The sequence below is a fragment of the Daldinia decipiens genome (assembly GCF_022478715.1).
Source record: "Daldinia decipiens strain CBS 113046 unplaced genomic scaffold F4813scaffold_6, whole genome shotgun sequence".
NCBI classification, from domain to species: domain Eukaryota; kingdom Fungi; phylum Ascomycota; class Sordariomycetes; order Xylariales; family Hypoxylaceae; genus Daldinia; species Daldinia decipiens.
Window position 1 is genome coordinate 276,060 of NW_026054549.1, and position 15,613 is coordinate 291,672.

The 15,613-nt window shown below is 47.8% G+C and overlaps 7 protein-coding genes across 7 annotated transcripts; 5 read left to right on the top strand and 2 right to left on the bottom strand.

The window, feature by feature from the left end:
- Positions 1 to 303: 303 nt before the first annotated feature.
- On the top strand, positions 304 to 2,758 carry F4813DRAFT_349790 (uncharacterized protein). The gene is made up of 2 exons (XM_049242226.1): positions 304 to 727; positions 809 to 2,758. Exons 1-2 carry the CDS (start codon positions 533 to 535, stop codon positions 2,123 to 2,125), a joined length of 1,512 nt encoding a protein of 503 aa, XP_049102358.1. The 5' UTR covers positions 304 to 532; the 3' UTR covers positions 2,126 to 2,758.
- A 123-nt stretch (positions 2,759 to 2,881) lies between these two features.
- F4813DRAFT_293101 (Adaptor protein complex beta subunit) lies at positions 2,882 to 5,879 on the top strand. Its single transcript, XM_049240652.1, has 4 exons — positions 2,882 to 3,349; positions 3,430 to 4,067; positions 4,124 to 4,869; positions 4,923 to 5,879. Exons 1-4 carry the CDS (start codon positions 3,117 to 3,119, stop codon positions 5,511 to 5,513), a joined length of 2,208 nt encoding a protein of 735 aa, XP_049102359.1. The 5' UTR covers positions 2,882 to 3,116; the 3' UTR covers positions 5,514 to 5,879.
- A 79-nt stretch (positions 5,880 to 5,958) lies between these two features.
- On the bottom strand, positions 5,959 to 6,385 carry F4813DRAFT_386594 (bola-like protein; the record flags this gene model as incomplete). Its single annotated transcript, XM_049246441.1, has 2 exons — positions 5,959 to 6,197; positions 6,295 to 6,385. The coding sequence occupies 2 exons, from the start codon at positions 6,383 to 6,385 to the stop codon at positions 5,959 to 5,961; spliced, it is 330 nt and encodes a 109-aa protein (XP_049102360.1).
- Positions 6,386 to 6,741: 356 nt separating this feature from the next.
- F4813DRAFT_349798 (NGG1p interacting factor 3) lies at positions 6,742 to 8,788 on the top strand. The gene is made up of 4 exons (XM_049242227.1): positions 6,742 to 7,116; positions 7,193 to 7,236; positions 7,296 to 7,436; positions 7,503 to 8,788. The coding sequence occupies exons 1-4, from the start codon at positions 6,842 to 6,844 to the stop codon at positions 8,171 to 8,173; spliced, it is 1,131 nt and encodes a 376-aa protein (XP_049102361.1). The 5' UTR covers positions 6,742 to 6,841; the 3' UTR covers positions 8,174 to 8,788.
- F4813DRAFT_293139 (Vps51/Vps67-domain-containing protein) lies at positions 8,237 to 9,417 on the bottom strand. Its single transcript, XM_049240653.1, has 2 exons — positions 8,766 to 9,417; positions 8,237 to 8,710 (listed from the first exon to the last, which is right to left on the bottom strand). The coding sequence occupies exons 1-2, from the start codon at positions 9,264 to 9,266 to the stop codon at positions 8,300 to 8,302; spliced, it is 912 nt and encodes a 303-aa protein (XP_049102362.1). The 5' UTR covers positions 9,267 to 9,417; the 3' UTR covers positions 8,237 to 8,299.
- A 142-nt stretch (positions 9,418 to 9,559) lies between these two features.
- Positions 9,560 to 10,924, top strand: F4813DRAFT_349806 (uncharacterized protein). Its single transcript, XM_049242228.1, has one exon. The coding sequence runs from the start codon at positions 9,683 to 9,685 to the stop codon at positions 10,586 to 10,588; it is 906 nt and encodes a 301-aa protein (XP_049102363.1). The 5' UTR covers positions 9,560 to 9,682; the 3' UTR covers positions 10,589 to 10,924.
- A 287-nt stretch (positions 10,925 to 11,211) lies between these two features.
- F4813DRAFT_293189 (carbohydrate-binding module family 52 protein) lies at positions 11,212 to 14,482 on the top strand. The gene is made up of 5 exons (XM_049240654.1): positions 11,212 to 11,768; positions 11,826 to 11,920; positions 11,969 to 12,188; positions 12,254 to 14,108; positions 14,162 to 14,482. Exons 1-5 carry the CDS (start codon positions 11,406 to 11,408, stop codon positions 14,233 to 14,235), a joined length of 2,607 nt encoding a protein of 868 aa, XP_049102364.1. The 5' UTR covers positions 11,212 to 11,405; the 3' UTR covers positions 14,236 to 14,482.
- The last annotated feature ends 1,131 nt before the right edge of the window (positions 14,483 to 15,613 follow it).

Sequence of the window (15,613 nt, forward strand, 5' to 3'; positions counted from 1 at the left end):
ATTTTTTTATATATACATAAAAATATTAAAAAAAAAAGTCCATCCCCCGTGCATATTTGAGTTTCCGGTTCCCCGCCGTTACGGCCGGGGAGGGGCGCTCGGCGCGCTGCTCGCGCCGAGCGCCCTTCCCCGGCAGTAGCGGCACGTGATCTACGTATATAAATCGACTTATGACCTAATGTTCGTAAACTCGGGCTATTGTGGCGCACCGCAGGGGTGCCCTCATGTTACATGTACATAGAGATTCCATGTGACTTAAGAGGCTATGTAAGAGAGGATTTAATTGGCCAATTCCCATTTAAGCATATGGGCCCGTGCTTCTAATCAAATCAACCGGCTGGTCTCTTATCATCAATTTCTCCACTTACGCCAACACGCGATCTACTTCCATCGACGCGATTTATCTAATCTGATAACTTTTGGTCTTTTGTTCATTGAGCTTGTTATTGGGGAATTAGTATACGCGATATATTGCTCTTAAAGCCTTGACAAATTACCAACAAAGCACTCCATCTGCCAAGTACTAGACTCCATGGCGCCAACCACCGAAGCTCTTGAGAAAGATCTCCGCGATGGGGTTCGCGCTCTCGTCGCTGAACGCGGGTGGGACCAGGTGACCGTGAACAATGTCCGGCAGTATGTTGAGGATAAGGGAGAGCTGGAGCAAGGATTCTTCAAGGCGCTAGAGTGGGAGGCGCGTAGCAAGAAGATCATCAAAGAATTTGTTGTACGTTTTTATCTTTTTTTATATCTTTTTTCTCACCACATGTAGGAATAATTGCACATCTGACTAAATCGTGATGCTTAGGCCCAGTTGCTAGCCGAAGAAGATGGAGCCCCATCATCCCCGGCGGCCAATGTCAAATCGGAAGCTAAAAACGGGATTAAGCGACAATCAAGCGAAGAGCCTTCCCCATTACCCAAGCGCCAGAAGAAAGCATCTCGCGCCGATCCATCGAAGAGAGCTAAAGCGAAGAAGGAAGAATCAGAATCGGCGCTTAGCGACTTAGAAGACCAAAGCGACTTTGAAGAGCAACCAAAGGAAGCAATCAAGCAAAGCATCGCTAAAAAAGAGGAGTCAGATTCAGAGCTGAGCGATCTTGATTCACCAGAAGATGAACCTAAGAATGCCAAACCCCAGAAATCCGTTTCACGTCAGGGATCCAAGAAAGAAGAAACAGAATCTGAGTTGAGCGACCTAGACGATTCAGATAACGAGTCAAAGAAGAAGACAAAGGGCGCAAAGAAGGCTACGCCTCGGCGCAAGACCAAAAAGATTACCAAAAACGATGAAGCAGCTAGTGATCTAGAGGACTCAGCAGCAGTGAAAAAGCGAAAACGTGCAGCACCTGCTAAGAAGCGAAATACTAAACGCGTTAAAGCAGAATCAGATAATGAAGACGATTTAGCAGACGACAAGAATAGAGTCACAAAGGATGAAGTTAAATCTGATGCCGATGAAAAAGCTCTGCCTCAACCAGGAGTAAATGCTAAGACTGAATCGAAAGCGGAGGACTCAGGCGAGGATACTAAACTGAACGTTGTGGATGATAAGGACAACAAAGATATCAAGGAGGTAGACGCCGATGACTCAGGCTCAGATTTGTCGTCCGTTATAGATGACCCCCCTCCCAAAAAGCGGAAGCCCAGAGAACCGAAAGGTGCTCCTAAGCCTAAGCAGGCCAAGGAATTGTCTGTAGACGATACAGAGATCAAGAAACTCCAAGGCCAATTACTCAAGTGCGGAATCCGCAAAATATGGGGCATCGAGTTGAAGATATACGGTGACGACAGCAGGGCCAAGATCAGACATCTGAGGGAGATGCTTCGAGATATCGGGGTTGAAGGTCGCTTCTCCGAGGCAAAAGCTAAGGAAATCAAGGAAAAGAGGGAACTTATGGCCGACCTAGAAGCTGTTACGGAGATGAATCGGAACTGGGGTAGTGGAGCAGGTAGACGTGCCTCTAGGAGCAAGGCCACCAAGAAGACGTCGAAAGAAGAATCTGATGAGGACCAAGACGCCAAGGATGAAGAGAATGAGGACGAAGAAGTCAAGGGTAACCCACGCGTGTCAAAGCGAATGGCTGATTTAGCCTTTCTTGGAAGCGACAGCGAGTCTGATTAAATCGTCTACGAGGTCATGACAGAGATAAGACTATCGGTACCGAGTATGATATGAACGGTTTGACGATGAGCTGGATGATATTTATGTACTGTTACATGTATTTACTTGCTAGCATTCATCTTCTGAGCTATGAGACTAAAAATAGCAACAGAGCCCATGAACAAAACAGCATTGTAAAACTAATTCGTGTTAGTTGACTAAAGACGACCTATTCTAACTAAGAAATTGAGGCTCAACCACATACAGCTCTACGCGAAACCTCCCTCTCTTCATCATCTGATCTCGCCTCGATGAAGAGTCGACGTAGGTTTGGGAAGTTTGCCTGGGTTGTTTGTTAGCTGATATGAATGTGCCATTCTGGCTCAACTTGCCATGTAGTTTAGAGTATGATTAAAGCCGTGGAGGAGTGAGGAGTATTCTCGGTATAGTCGAATCTATAGTTTCAAGTTGGTTTTGACTTAGTAAGGACTTTGTATGAATCTCTTTGATTATGGTATGGTATAGAGAGTGGAAGGTTCTATATTGCTTCAACGTCTTAAAGTGCTTAGGCCAAGAGGTACCTACCAAGCTAAGATTGTCCCACTACTAATACAAAGTATACATGGGTACATCAAGGTACTACGTACCATACCTACCTATGCTTGTTTCAAGTTCTACTTGTGGCTTGTACATTGTGGCTGTTACAGGTGTCATCCATTAGGTAGCTAAAGCTGGCAACCACAACGGAACTGCATAACTGGGCTTAGCCTTTTGATAAGTGAAGTGACCAGGGGTTGATTTAACAGGGCAGCATTCTTTCAACTATCATCATTCAATACGTAAATCTTTTCTACTCTTTCACGGGAACGATAAACGACATAAGCAAAACATCGACAACTAACTTATAATTGGAAAGTGGTCGAATGCAGTTATAACAGCCCTAAACGGGCCTTTAATTCGCAACCTATTTCGCCTCCTTGACCCTCCATAAATCCCCCGACACCATATCGAGATGTCGGCGGTCAGTCGCATTCGCGGCGCCTTCGCCGTGCCTAGGAAGGGCGAGACGTTCGAGTTGCGTGCTGGTCTAGTATCTCAATATGCCTGGGAGCGGAAGGAATCAATCCAGAAGACTATTATGGCCATGACCCTGGGCAAAGACGTCTCACAGTTGTTCCCTGATGTACTGAAGAATATCGCGACCGCCGACCTCGACCAAAAGAAACTCGTCTACCTCTATCTAATGTAAGCGGCTTAATAGCCTCTAGGAAGCTTCATGAAGTGTCCTAAAATCCACCCAAGTAATAAGCTTACACAAAGTTTAGGAACTACGCCAAGTCGCATCCTGACCTATGTATCCTCGCCGTCAATACGTTCGTCCAAGATTCTGAAGACCCAAATCCTCTTATAAGAGCCCTTGCCATTAGGACTATGGGATGCATTCGAGTAGATAAGATGGTAGACTATATGGAGGAGCCTCTGCGAAAAACATTACGAGACGAATCACCATACGTGCGAAAAACAGCTGCTATCTGCGTCGCGAAGCTGTTCGACTTGAACCCATCTATGTGCATAGAAAATGGCTTTCTGGAGATCCTTCAGGACATGATCGGAGACCCTAATCCTATGGTGGTTGCCAACTCGGTACAGGCGCTCTCAGAAATAACTGAGACCGCACCCGAAACGAGAGCATTGGTTATAACGCCAGCAACGCTCAAGAAATTACTGATGGCTTTGAACGAGTGCACGGAATGGGGTAGAGTGACTATCCTTTCGACTCTAGCCGATTATCCACCCCAAGATGTCAAGGAGTCAGAGCATATTTGCGAACGAGTCACGCCCCAGTTCCAGCATGTGAATCCTAGTGTCGTGCTCGCTGCTGTCAAAGTAGTATTCATCCACATGAGATTAATCAATAGCGATCTTGTCCGGCAGTACCTCAAGAAGATGGCGCCTCCACTAGGTCAGTTGCCGTATCCTTCACCTACTCAATACTATCACTAATATACATATATTCAGTCACCCTTGTTGCCTCTGCCCCTGAAGTCCAGTATGTTGCGTTACGGAATATCGACCTCCTTTTACAGGCTAAACCCGATATCTTAAGTAAGGAACTAAGAGTGTTCTTCTGCAAGTACAACGATCCGCCTTACGTCAAGCTTCAAAAGCTCGAGATCATGGTGAGGATAGCGAACGAGAAGAACTATGAGCAGTTGCTAGCTGAGTTGAAAGAGTATGCTTTGGAAGTAGATATGGATTTCGTTCGACGAGCTGTCAAGGCTATTGGACAGGTTGCAATCAAAATCGAGAGCGCGAGCGAAAAATGTGTTAACACGTTACTGGATTTGATCGCTACCAAGGTCAACTATGTGGTCCAGGAGGTGATAGTGGTCATCAAGGATATCCTCCGAAAATACCCTGGTTACGAAGGCGTCATTCCGACGCTCTGTAATCACATCGACGAGCTGGATGAGCCTGACGCCAGGGGCGGGCTAATATGGATTGTTGGCGAGTACGCAGAAAAGATTAATAACGCAGATGAAATATTGGCGAGCTTTGTGGATGTCTTTCTGGAGGAGTTCACACAGACGCAACTACAAATCCTCACAGCAGTTGTCAAATTATTCTTGAAAAAGCCAAGCAACAATCAAGGATTGGTACAGAAGGTTCTGCAGGCTGCAACAGCGGAAAACGACAACCCAGATATTCGAGACCGAGCATATGTCTATTGGCGACTTTTGTCGGGGGATCTTGCTATTGCAAAGGTACCGTATTCCCCAACCCCCTTTTGATTAGTTTGGTAACTAACAGGTCGTAGAGTATTGTTCTCTCTCAGAAACCTGCCATCTCAACCACAATGACAAGCTTACCGGCAGCTTTATTAGAACAGCTACTCGGTGAACTTTCGACTTTGGCCTCGGTCTACCACAAACCGCCGGAGTCTTTCGTTGGCAAAGGTCGTTTTGGTGCCGACGAGATCCAACGAGCAGCAATCCAAGAACAACGGCAGGACGCGGCTGACAACCCTATCGCAGCATCAGTTGGTGGCGCTACTCAAAACGGGGCATCGGCACAGAGTAACATCGAAAACCTTTTGGATATTGATTTCGATGGCGCCGCGCCGGCTTCACAAGAGCAGAACTCGGCGTCAGCTACACCGGATCGCGTAGCAAGTCCGGCCGGCGGAGCTCCATCGGGCGGAATGGCAGATATGATGGGTCTCTTCGATGCCCCGCCACATCAAAACAAACCCGCGAGTGGTGGTGTGAATGATATCATGAACGGATTTGAAGGATTGGATTTAAGCGGGTCTAGCCAGCCTCCTCCAGCATCGGCTCAACTTGGCCACGGAAGCGCGGGTACAGAACAGAAAACTACAAACAACGACGATCTACTAGGTCTCTTCTAGACGAAGCGCAACCCACATTCTCGTTTAGTGAATACCCAAAATCCCTAGGCCGAAGATCGCCGAGGGGACAGCAGCGGGAACGACCTGTTGGATCTGTGATAGAATAGATTTCGATAACGTTACTAGGTCGTAACAGCGTTGGGGAAAGAGAAAAGGGATCCTTCAGGAAGGCTTGTTAAGATGTGATCGTGAAATGACGATAAGCATAACGCCTAGTTTACTAGCTGAAAAATCATAATGCGAAGATAGATCCTCGCTCAACGCGTGCCCCGTACTCCTAGAGCTCTATGTCTTAAGCTTATCCAAAGCCCATTTGCCTAAGCATCCCTTTTCTCTCGTCCCTACAACAGAGTTCTAGCAGTCATGTACGTAGAGTAGGTCTCCCATCTACATGTAGGGAACCACTGCGAATCCTTAAAATATACATATCCTCCCATACCTCGACTCACGCATCGACACCGGTAACGTGCCCCTGCACCGTGCCGTCCAAAGGCGGGCCGCTGTCCTTGTCCTTGTCCTTGTCGCGCTGCCACTCGTCGGGCGTCAGGCACTTGGCGCTCCAGGCGTGGATGGCGGCGATCTCGTCGCGCAGGGCGGCGTTGACGGCGCGGTGGCGCTTCAGACTGTTCTGGCCGGCGAACTGCGGCGATACGATTAGTGATGTGAAGGATTGGCCGCAGCCGCCTGGAGGGGTTGCGCGAATTAGTTAGTTAGTTTAGGTAGTTTAGGTAGATGGTTTTGGGTCGGGGAAGGGATGGAAGAGAAGGTAATAGAAATGTACCGGACATGTCGGTTACTTCGACGTGGACTGCCTTGAGTCGCTCCGTCAAGGCTGCTTTCAGCGATGTTTCGGTGATTGTAGGTTCGCCCATTTCTTGGTGGTGGTGGTGGTGGTCGTCGTCGTCGTTGTCGTGATGTAGAGAGGGTAGGGTTTTCTTATAGGTATGTGATGTATGTTACTGTACGTTAATGTAATTCGCTTGTGTAGTAGGGAGAATAATGTAATAAGCAAAGCCGATCAAGGGCAGCTTTGAAGTGTCAAATGGACAGAAGAGATAGTGGTTACACAGATGCCCCGCGATGATGACATTGGATCTCGGCTGGTAGCGAAGGAAAAGCTCCGAGAACTGAATTATCGATAGTGGGGTGTGGGGTACGTTGCTGAAGCTAAGCTGGGGGGGAACCTTTAACAGGTACATTGTGTACCTAGGTAGGTATGTACATATGTAGGCAGAAACCTAAGGCAATTTCCATTGTATCTCGTACGATAAAAGAGACTACATGTATGCCACCATAATTATTGAACAATTCAAGTAAAGCTTCATGCTATGTCCCTTTGGAAACGGACGAATACGTTAAAGGTTCTGTCGAAGCATATCTCTAAATTCTCTTCTTACCCTCTCCCCCGCGTTCATCAGGTTGGAAAACCGGCCCTCACGTTCAACTTTACTGGTGCGAGTAGAAGCTATAGACTCCAGCCGCGGAATTTGAAGTCTTGTTATACTGTGACAAGACAACAGCGCTCCTTCAGCTCATCTAGAACCATGGCAGCTCCACCAGCAGCCAACCTTACGGATGCGGTAGTTGCTGCAATGAGAACACTGTAAGCAACCTTTATGAGTCCAACTTTTCATCATGGTCACAAGCCTCATTTCACATTAAGCTAACATCGCTCATAGTTTCCCGGAAGAACTAGCGGATAATGCGTGGGATAATACAGGATGTGAGAGACGAGTTTATATATGGGGTGTGTTATCGAATATGAAGCTAATAGTGAGGTAGTACTTCTCGGACAAGCCCCCTTGTCGTCATCGTCAGCGTCTAAAAAGGAGACTGGCGGTACCGTTCTTCTCACCAATGACTTAACTTCCGCCGTGGTTGACGAGGCATTGGCAGAAGGAGCCAATATGATTGTCTGCTATCGTATGAGTTGCACCTATCATTACATACGCTGGCTAAGGTGACGTACTGACGGCTAACATCGTATAGATCCCGTTATCTTTAGACCTCTGAAATCCCTTACTACCAAGGACCCTATGCAGACCCTCCTCTTACGGCTAGCAGCTGAGAGGATCTCCGTCTACTGTCCCCATACGGCCATGGACGCGGCGAGTGGAGGACTTAACGACTGGCTTTGCGACATCCTGTTGGGCGGAGAACGCCAGGTGCAGCGAACAGTCGTCCAGCCCATTTCCAGGCCTCTACCCGAAGGGCACCAAGGCACTGGTTATGGACGAGCATTCGAATTGGTTCAACCCATCAACTTGCAGACCCTTTTGCGGCGACTCTCTACTGGCATAGGCAACCAACGTTATATGATGGTCGCTCTGCCGCCGTCACTGAAAGATCTCACTAAGACGCAGGAAATCACCAAGGTAGCTGTCTGTGCAGGTTCGGGTTCTGACGTCTTGAAAGATACCGATGCTCAGGTTTTGGTGACGGGTGAGATGGCGCACCACTATGCGCTCCGGCATACCCAGTTGGGCCAGATTGTCGTCACTGTCTTCCACAGTAACTCGGAGCGGAAGTACCTCGAGACGAGATTAAAGCCCATGTTGGAGGTCGAATTGGAGACGACGGCGTATGGGGACACCCGCATAATTGTTAGCAAAGCAGACCGTGACCCCTTCGAGGTTATTGACGTTAGAGATCTAGCTTAAGCACTGGGTGCGACGGCTCGTTGACGTGGTCGAGGGTGTAATTAATATGACGGTCGGCCACTTATTCGTTTGATGCTTCAATCATCCACCTTGTTGCTTAGAACATCATTCGATCTAAATGCTCAATCATGCTGATTCTTGGGCATTCAAATCCCTCCAATCTCCCTTGCTCGGCTCACCTTTCAAAGCCGCGTCGCCGTCTTCTATGCACGCATCCACGTCTAAACCACCGATACCTTGTTCCTTCCATACTAACAGAAGTTTGCGTGGCATTTTCCACGCCTGTCTCGCATCTTCTAGTCGTCCTTCACTGACAAGCGCTCGTATTTTATCTGGGGCGTCAAGAACCTCGATTGCCAGCTGTTTCGTTCGCGCTCTCCTCTGGCGCGCCTCTTCTGCTTGGGCTCTGGCTTTATCAGGCGGTGGGACCGATTTTCGTAGCGAGTCTCGTATTTCTGAGGCTTGCGAGTATATCTGAGCGATTGCTGGATCTAGTGTAGAAGCCATGGGGTTCAATGGATCCATATTCGTTCGCATCTTACACGTCTATTAGTACATGCCCTCTTGGGCTTAAAGGAATTATAAGACTAACCTTGCGTATTGTTTCCGTGGCTGTGATCAACTTGCTGTAATTATCGTATACAAGCGCCTTCTTCTCAGCGTCCAGCGCCCTTATCTCACTCAGCACCCGCGTATATAGCCGCAGCAACTCTTCCATACCATTTTCGGCCAGCGCCTTCTTAACAAAGGCATCTACATCGAAGCCTTCTCTGTCTATCTCGCTAGGAGGAACTTCCGAGTACTGCTCATGCGGCCCGCCTGAGGTCTCCCCGAACGGATCTGTCACCTCTACCTGAGGCGGCGTTGCAGCTGGCTGCTTCTTTAGGTTGTAATACTCGCGCAGGGCGGCTCTGTTTCGCTTCGTGGCTGGAGGGTTGACCGGAGTGTTTGTATTTGGACTACCGCTGCCGTTCGGGTTCGGCGAGCCGATAGGCGATCGTGAGACATCGAGACTTGGTCGCGTCGACGAGGTCGGCGTAGTGCCTGAGTTCATGCGCCGCGGCGGGTCGCGGGGCGAGGCAATTGTAGACATTTTGATGGGCGAGATTGGGCCTCTTTACTACGGCTAATTGTGTAACTAGCAGTATATGAAATGGCGAGATATTAGCTGTTAACAAGGTAGCTACCTACATAGGTAAGTATTGAGACGTTTGACGTTTCCAGATGCCAGATTTACTTGAGGGCGTAGAAAGCATTAGTGAGGCTGTAGCGCATTAGGTAGTTGCCGATCTCCCGCGCTCGTAGTGCTCAAAGCCACTGTGGCGGGAGCTATCATGCCCCTATTACGTATCAAAATATCCCGCTAATTGGAAAGAACCCGACGAACTGGACCCGCATGCTACACTACATGTACCTGCCATCTCATATGTATTAACTGCCATATACATATTAACTTTAGATTAGGTAGTTAGAGGTACATCGCATTATGTCACTCCTTTTTTGTCGAAGATGAAACTTAGGTACATGTATATAACCAAACTACCACGAGGAAGTCTTCGAGTTACGAACGAGACCCGCCCATCTCTCAAGAAGCATGAATTTGACAAAAATGAAATTCGGCATAAGTCTAGTCATCGCCCGACGTCTTTCACCATGAGTTCAGACCTACCAGTACAAATCCGCGCCAGCTTACAGAGTCAGGGGCTGCCAACTCCGTCCTTAACTTGGATCCAGAGTGCTATGCCAAACCGGAACCCGCTGCCTCCTTTACCCGCTTTGATAGCTACCGTGAAAACGCGTCTGCTAGCAGCCGACCTGACGAGTCCGGGTCTCTGGGAGTCGCCGTCGCCAGCGTTTCCACCCAACTTGGGTAACCCGGAGGTCAAAGAGACTAAACTCTCCCGAGACGTCCCCGTGCAAGTCTTGGATATTGACAATCTGTCCAAAAGCAAGTGGGATCAAGTAGAGGAGCTGGAGGCCATCGCGCGCGGGGAACAAACGAGAGGCCGGGAAATCATCCGCCTGCCCACCGGGAACGAGGAAGACGAAGAGGACGGCGCAGTCAGCCAAAATGCGTTGGCAGCCACGGGTAGGAACGCGGCTGTCAACGCTAACGTGGCAAATGCCGCGGCCGCCGCGAGGAACGCGACGCATAGGCTCGTGATACAGGACTGCAAGGGCCAGAAGGTGCACGGGCTGGAACTAAAGCGCATCGATCGCATCGGCATCAGCTCGCTTAACATCGGCGAGAAGATGATTCTGAAACGAGGCACGACCGTCGCGCGTGGTATCGTCCTTCTAGAGCCGGCGACTTGCGTCGTACTAGGCGGGAAGATCGAGGCGTGGCATAGAGCCTGGGTAGACGGGCGGTTGACGAGGTTGAGGGAGGCGGTGGGTGCTGACGTTCGCAGTTAGGTCGCTTTTGGGGACTGTTATAAAAAGAAGGAGAAGTTAACGAGGGTGACGATAGAGGTCATACTTAGTTTGGTCAACTTAGTCCATAGTGTATATAGATTTATCTACATAGCTGTAATTAGTCCAGTTGAAAAATGGCATTATAGTATTGTGAGTGTGGAATCAATATAATATATAAGAACAGCTTTATAATATTTCAGGTAGTCATATCATAGGTAGACTATCAGTTCTCTATAATGGCTGATTTATTTCTAACAACCTCCTAGATAGACTAGTATCAATACCACTGTTCCGATATCGTATTACGTGGTATAAATCGAAAATAGGCTCTTCACGTCATATTGCAACAAAGTCTAAAATAGATGAAGCATCAGCTAGGTTGGTACATATGTACGAATTACAAATCTTCCGTTTATTCCGGACAAAGAAGAACTCGGCCGAGTCTGTAGGACCTTACCGGGTTAGGTACCCTGAACCCCTAGAAGTCAGGTACGCGGGTGCTTAGCGTAGTGGATCCTACCAGCTAACCCGAATTCCCGGTAGGCACCTGCACGGTTAGGTAATAGGGATGTACATGAGCTGTCGTTCCCTTACGACGCGCAATCGCGATCAACTTACACTCATCCATCTCTCAACTTCCCATTGTCGAAGCATCATAGCTTTCACTCAACTTGTGTTATTTATCATAAATCGTGCTATTATCTACATCGAGTCAATAAAAATTTATATCGATGCGATCTTTCTCGTTATATATTTCATAAGCTATTATCAACCTAGTCCATAATAGCCGCACTTCAATTTACGATCACAGCAGAATATGTCTATAAGACAATTCCCCAAACTAGCGAGGCTACCATTTGTTGGCTCCCTGTACCAGTCGGCCATTAAAGTCCCCCAAACACACGATGACGGTCAAGCTTTGCTCGAAGATGATGCGTTAAGTATTCCACTTGAGAGCAATGAGCCAGCCTCTGACCCAGCTTCACAACGGCCAAGACTAGCAGCAAGAAGTTATTCTCACGCCGCGTCGTGGCAAAACAAGTCATGCCAATACGCAATTTTCTTGGCCATACTGGCTGGCCTGTTGCTGGCAGTATTGCTGCCGCGCCGTCATCCCACTTCTATACCTCGGGCTGACGGCCTACTACCATGTGGTAGTTCAAGATATTCGATTAATGATGTGAGTTTAAGGCACACTCTTTATTAAGATCCAAGAAGCCAGTTCTAAATCAACAAGCATACGTGCTATCGTGGTAACTTTCTCTGTCCGGTTGTCGACAAGAAACGCACGTTACAGTGTGGTAACGATTGTTATCTGCCTCACCTATTCTCGTAAGTCACTTGCCATATATCTGCGGCAAGCTTACTTACAACTCTAAGTTGTGACAATGGAAAACTAGTATCATTACCCGAACCTGACTTCAACGAAAGGCTGCCATCTAAAGAGGCCGGTCAGGAATTGTGTACATCCAGCTCTTTCCACTTAAGCGATCCTCCATATGATAATTACTTCGCAGCCGATTGTAGCAGTGCAAGTCAAGTTGTTGTGACTAGCCCATTACCTAGCAGCAATCTCAAGATTATCGGTCCTAGACTTCTAGTAAGAACCGCGACTCTTATTATTTCCTTAATTACCAAACGACGGTTGAGACTGATGTGTATCAGATCGCTTGGCCAGCCGGTAATAGCGGGATCGTGTTATATTTCTCACCAAAAAGTGGCGTCAACGGAACACTCGGTATTGAGCTTAAGAATCTTGCTAGCGTAAATCGTACGTTAAATCCGCTTATTGGCGGAGTAAGCGGTATTCTGTCTCTCAACTCATCTGCTACACTTGACTTGGCTATTCTAGGAAGTATTAGAACAATACGGGAATTTGTCGAAGGACCAAGCATTCTTTCACCCAAGATCCAAGATGCAATCGCGATTCAAACATTGCCCGATGGGGGTATTCATCTCAATCGCATATGGCTCGACAGAACAACGGAGACATTTCTCACAATACACAACCTTAATGGCACTTCTATCCCTGTCAAAGACGGCCGGCCTCGTCTTACAGTCGGTACTTATGCCTTCAATGCTTGGAGCAGCTATCCGCAACTTGACCAACTCGGGACCACTGGAGTCATCAATCCTGCCTCTAAGTCTATTATATCGCAAAATCAGGAGGACGTAGAATCGCTCACGTTTTTATCATACCGCTCCAAGATTTTAGCTGGAGCTTGGCGGTTTCTCACCTATTTTGGACGTGATAGTCTAATATCGCTTCTCCTACTCAAACCTATACTCAGCGAAGGCAACGGGAGCGCAATTGAGGCCATTCTCGGAGCAGCCGTTGAGCGAATTAACCCAAAAGATGGCAGCGTTTGTCACGAAGAAACTATTGGTGACTATGCATCGTACTTGAACGACCAGCAGGGGATGGATAGCTCAGATCCCTTGTGCGACTATAAGATGATTGACACTGACTTCTTTCTTCTGATCGCAATCAACGAGTATTTCGTCAATTCCGCCATTGGAAGAACCCGCCGCGACCTATTCTTTTCTAGGAATGCGTCCGTACTTTCCGCGAACCGTGGACTTGCATATGAAGATCTTACTTTAGCTACCGCGAAGAAGATCATGAAACTCACCGCTAACTTTGAGCAATCTCCCGTAAAAGAGAATCTTATCCATATCAATAAGGGGCAAACGGTAGGGCAGTGGCGCGACAGTCCTAACGGTTTAGGCGGAGGCCGTATACCGTACGACGTGAATACGGCTTTAGCTCCAGCAGCACTCAAGTCCATCGCCTCGTTATCTGACAATGGATTTTTCCCTTCATATTCAGACTGGAGTGCGGTTGCTCATAAGCGTGCTACCATCTGGGAAGATAACACCCTTTCTTTCTTCCAGGTCAATATTACGGCAGAGAAAGCCCGAGGTCTGGTTGAGCGCTACGTCGACGAGGCAAGATTCCCAGGCAAGGTCAATTCGTCAGACTTGGACTCGCCAGTTGTATTCCACGGTTTAGCCCTCGCCGGTGATGAGCAATCGGTTGTCCAAGTGATGAATACAGATGACTGCTTCCGGCTTTTTCTTCTTAATGGTACTGACCAAGTCCAAGTCTCCGCTTTCCTCTCTCAAGTAGCAGATAATATCCTACGCCAATTCCCCCTCGGTCTTTCTACAAGTGTCGGATTAGTCGTTGCAAATCCGGCTTACGACGATGGATCCGCGAATTTAAAGGAATTTACAGAAAGTGCGTATCACGGTACAGTGGTATGGGGTTGGCAACTTGCGATGATGGCTGCAGGGTTGGAGAGACAGCTTGCGCGATGCGAGGATGAGGAGCTGGCGTATTGCGCGGACTCGAAATTGCACGGGCGTGTGCTCAAGGCGTATAACCACCTATGGGATCTAATCGACACCAATCGCAAGCACCTAAGCAACGAGGTCTGGAGTTGGGTCTACAGGGACGACGACTTTCATTACACACCTTTAGGTGCTCTATCACCCCCTGACGGGCAGAGCCCAGTTGGTCCGTTCGATACCGCTGAGAATTTGGAGGAAACCAGCTAACGCGTTTGACAGAAAGTGATATTCGGCAACTTTGGAGTCTGGCCTTCTTGGCAATGAAGAGAAATGAATTGTATAGTTCCTCCTGAGTACGAAACCACGAACTTTAATGCAGCATCATGGATGCTGCAAATGAGGCTCGGCATGGTATAGCATATATTCCTTGTCCCTCTTGCGGTGAGTATACCAGCCCGACGCCCAGGAAAAGTAGCCATCCGGGCCTCGTGTATTATCGTGCCTAGCATAAATTACATCTCGTTTCATAAACGAATAACAACTGCATGGAGGTGGAGCTCTACCGAATTTCTGGTCCCTGTGGCCTAACTAATCAAGATATTATAGGATGATAACGTTGTTGAAAAGTCAACAACTTTGAGACGTATACGAGGCAAGTTTTTAAGGTATTAGAATTGCACAATTTTGGAAGCGAGAATAATGCAGGGGTTTCCGTTGTAGGTACCTGCAGGTTTAATAATTTGTTCTTATTTCGCTGACCACCAACTACATAGGCCGGACCCCAATCCCACCTACGACCTGGTAGCCTCACCACACGCCACACACACCCGACTTAGGTCTCGAAAATCTTCAAATTTTTCTTAATTAACTCCCGGGACGTCGATAGGTTGCATATGTTTCAGTTGCGGAGATGAGTAATTACATCCAGGATAATAATCTCATCTCACTAGTATATCACATGCCCCCCGTCTTGACAGATGACGCTGAAGGTCATTGTTTCAAGTTGTACTATTTTGGGTCGGCAAATTTGGCTATGGGCGGGCCGGCCTATTGTCTTGGGGATTTTCCCCCGCTGACTGCCGCCAGGCTGTCTCAACATTACCAAATCAACGAGGAACAGAATAAAAATGAGGAATTGCATACTTAGGTATCTAACAGGTACCTATTCCGAAGACACGCTATATAAGACGTAGGTAGATAGGTACCTAACCTACAGGTATATATCCATCTCCTTGCCTCTATATGTAGATACGGTGTTACATCACCCACGTTGGTACGTTGTTTCGAACGCTACGTATTTCTAGATAAGGCTGAGGCGTCCACTCCGCGAACCACTCTTTGGCATTCCAGCCTTTCTAGTCTTTTTCCCCCAGCTGCAATCCCGCGCAGTTTATGCTGCTCTTGTGATCGTTAGCTAATCTTATATACATGTACATAGCCCCAAGTCGAAGTGGTATTATCCAGCCGGCACTTATCTAGAGAGACGCCCCTCCTTTTCCTGGCTCGCAAAATTACTGCAGATACTTTTGGATTGTTCCTAGTTTAACATTGATACACATTATTACAGCAATTATACATGAACGGACATGGGACCTACGTTTTAGTTTCCTGGCGGACAATGTCGTCTTGCCCCCAGGAATATTGGCCCTCAGCTGATCCCGACATAGCACTACAGTTCTTGAAAGCCGGCTCGTCGCCGAGTGGGAATCAACCTGTTCAGTCTCGAAATGG

What these genes read in the sequence shown, in the direction of transcription:
- F4813DRAFT_293189 (XM_049240654.1), top strand. Translation starts at nt 11,406, where the DNA reads ATGTCTATAAGACAATTCCCCAAACTAGCGAGGCTACCATTTGTTGGC. An exon ending in TATCTGCCTCACCTATTCTC is followed by an intron (nt 11,921 to 11,968) that starts GTAAGTCACTTG and finishes TACAACTCTAAG; the next exon opens with TTGTGACAATGGAAAACTAG. An exon ending in TTATCGGTCCTAGACTTCTA is followed by an intron (nt 12,189 to 12,253) that starts GTAAGAACCGCG and finishes GATGTGTATCAG; the next exon opens with ATCGCTTGGCCAGCCGGTAA.
- F4813DRAFT_293139 (XM_049240653.1), bottom strand. Translation starts at nt 9,266, where the DNA reads ATGTCTACAATTGCCTCGCCCCGCGACCCGCCGCGGCGCATGAACTCA. An exon ending in CCACGGAAACAATACGCAAG is followed by an intron (nt 8,711 to 8,765) that starts GTTAGTCTTATA and finishes TAGACGTGTAAG; the next exon opens with ATGCGAACGAATATGGATCC.
- F4813DRAFT_293101 (XM_049240652.1), top strand. Translation starts at nt 3,117, where the DNA reads ATGTCGGCGGTCAGTCGCATTCGCGGCGCCTTCGCCGTGCCTAGGAAG. An exon ending in CTCGTCTACCTCTATCTAAT is followed by an intron (nt 3,350 to 3,429) that starts GTAAGCGGCTTA and finishes CACAAAGTTTAG; the next exon opens with GAACTACGCCAAGTCGCATC. An exon ending in GAAGATGGCGCCTCCACTAG is followed by an intron (nt 4,068 to 4,123) that starts GTCAGTTGCCGT and finishes ACATATATTCAG; the next exon opens with TCACCCTTGTTGCCTCTGCC.
- F4813DRAFT_349798 (XM_049242227.1), top strand. Translation starts at nt 6,842, where the DNA reads ATGTCCCTTTGGAAACGGACGAATACGTTAAAGGTTCTGTCGAAGCAT. An exon ending in GTTGCTGCAATGAGAACACT is followed by an intron (nt 7,117 to 7,192) that starts GTAAGCAACCTT and finishes CATCGCTCATAG; the next exon opens with TTTCCCGGAAGAACTAGCGG. An exon ending in CAATATGATTGTCTGCTATC is followed by an intron (nt 7,437 to 7,502) that starts GTATGAGTTGCA and finishes AACATCGTATAG; the next exon opens with ATCCCGTTATCTTTAGACCT.
- F4813DRAFT_349790 (XM_049242226.1), top strand. Translation starts at nt 533, where the DNA reads ATGGCGCCAACCACCGAAGCTCTTGAGAAAGATCTCCGCGATGGGGTT. An exon ending in AGATCATCAAAGAATTTGTT is followed by an intron (nt 728 to 808) that starts GTACGTTTTTAT and finishes CGTGATGCTTAG; the next exon opens with GCCCAGTTGCTAGCCGAAGA.
- F4813DRAFT_349806 (XM_049242228.1), top strand. Translation starts at nt 9,683, where the DNA reads ATGAAACTTAGGTACATGTATATAACCAAACTACCACGAGGAAGTCTT.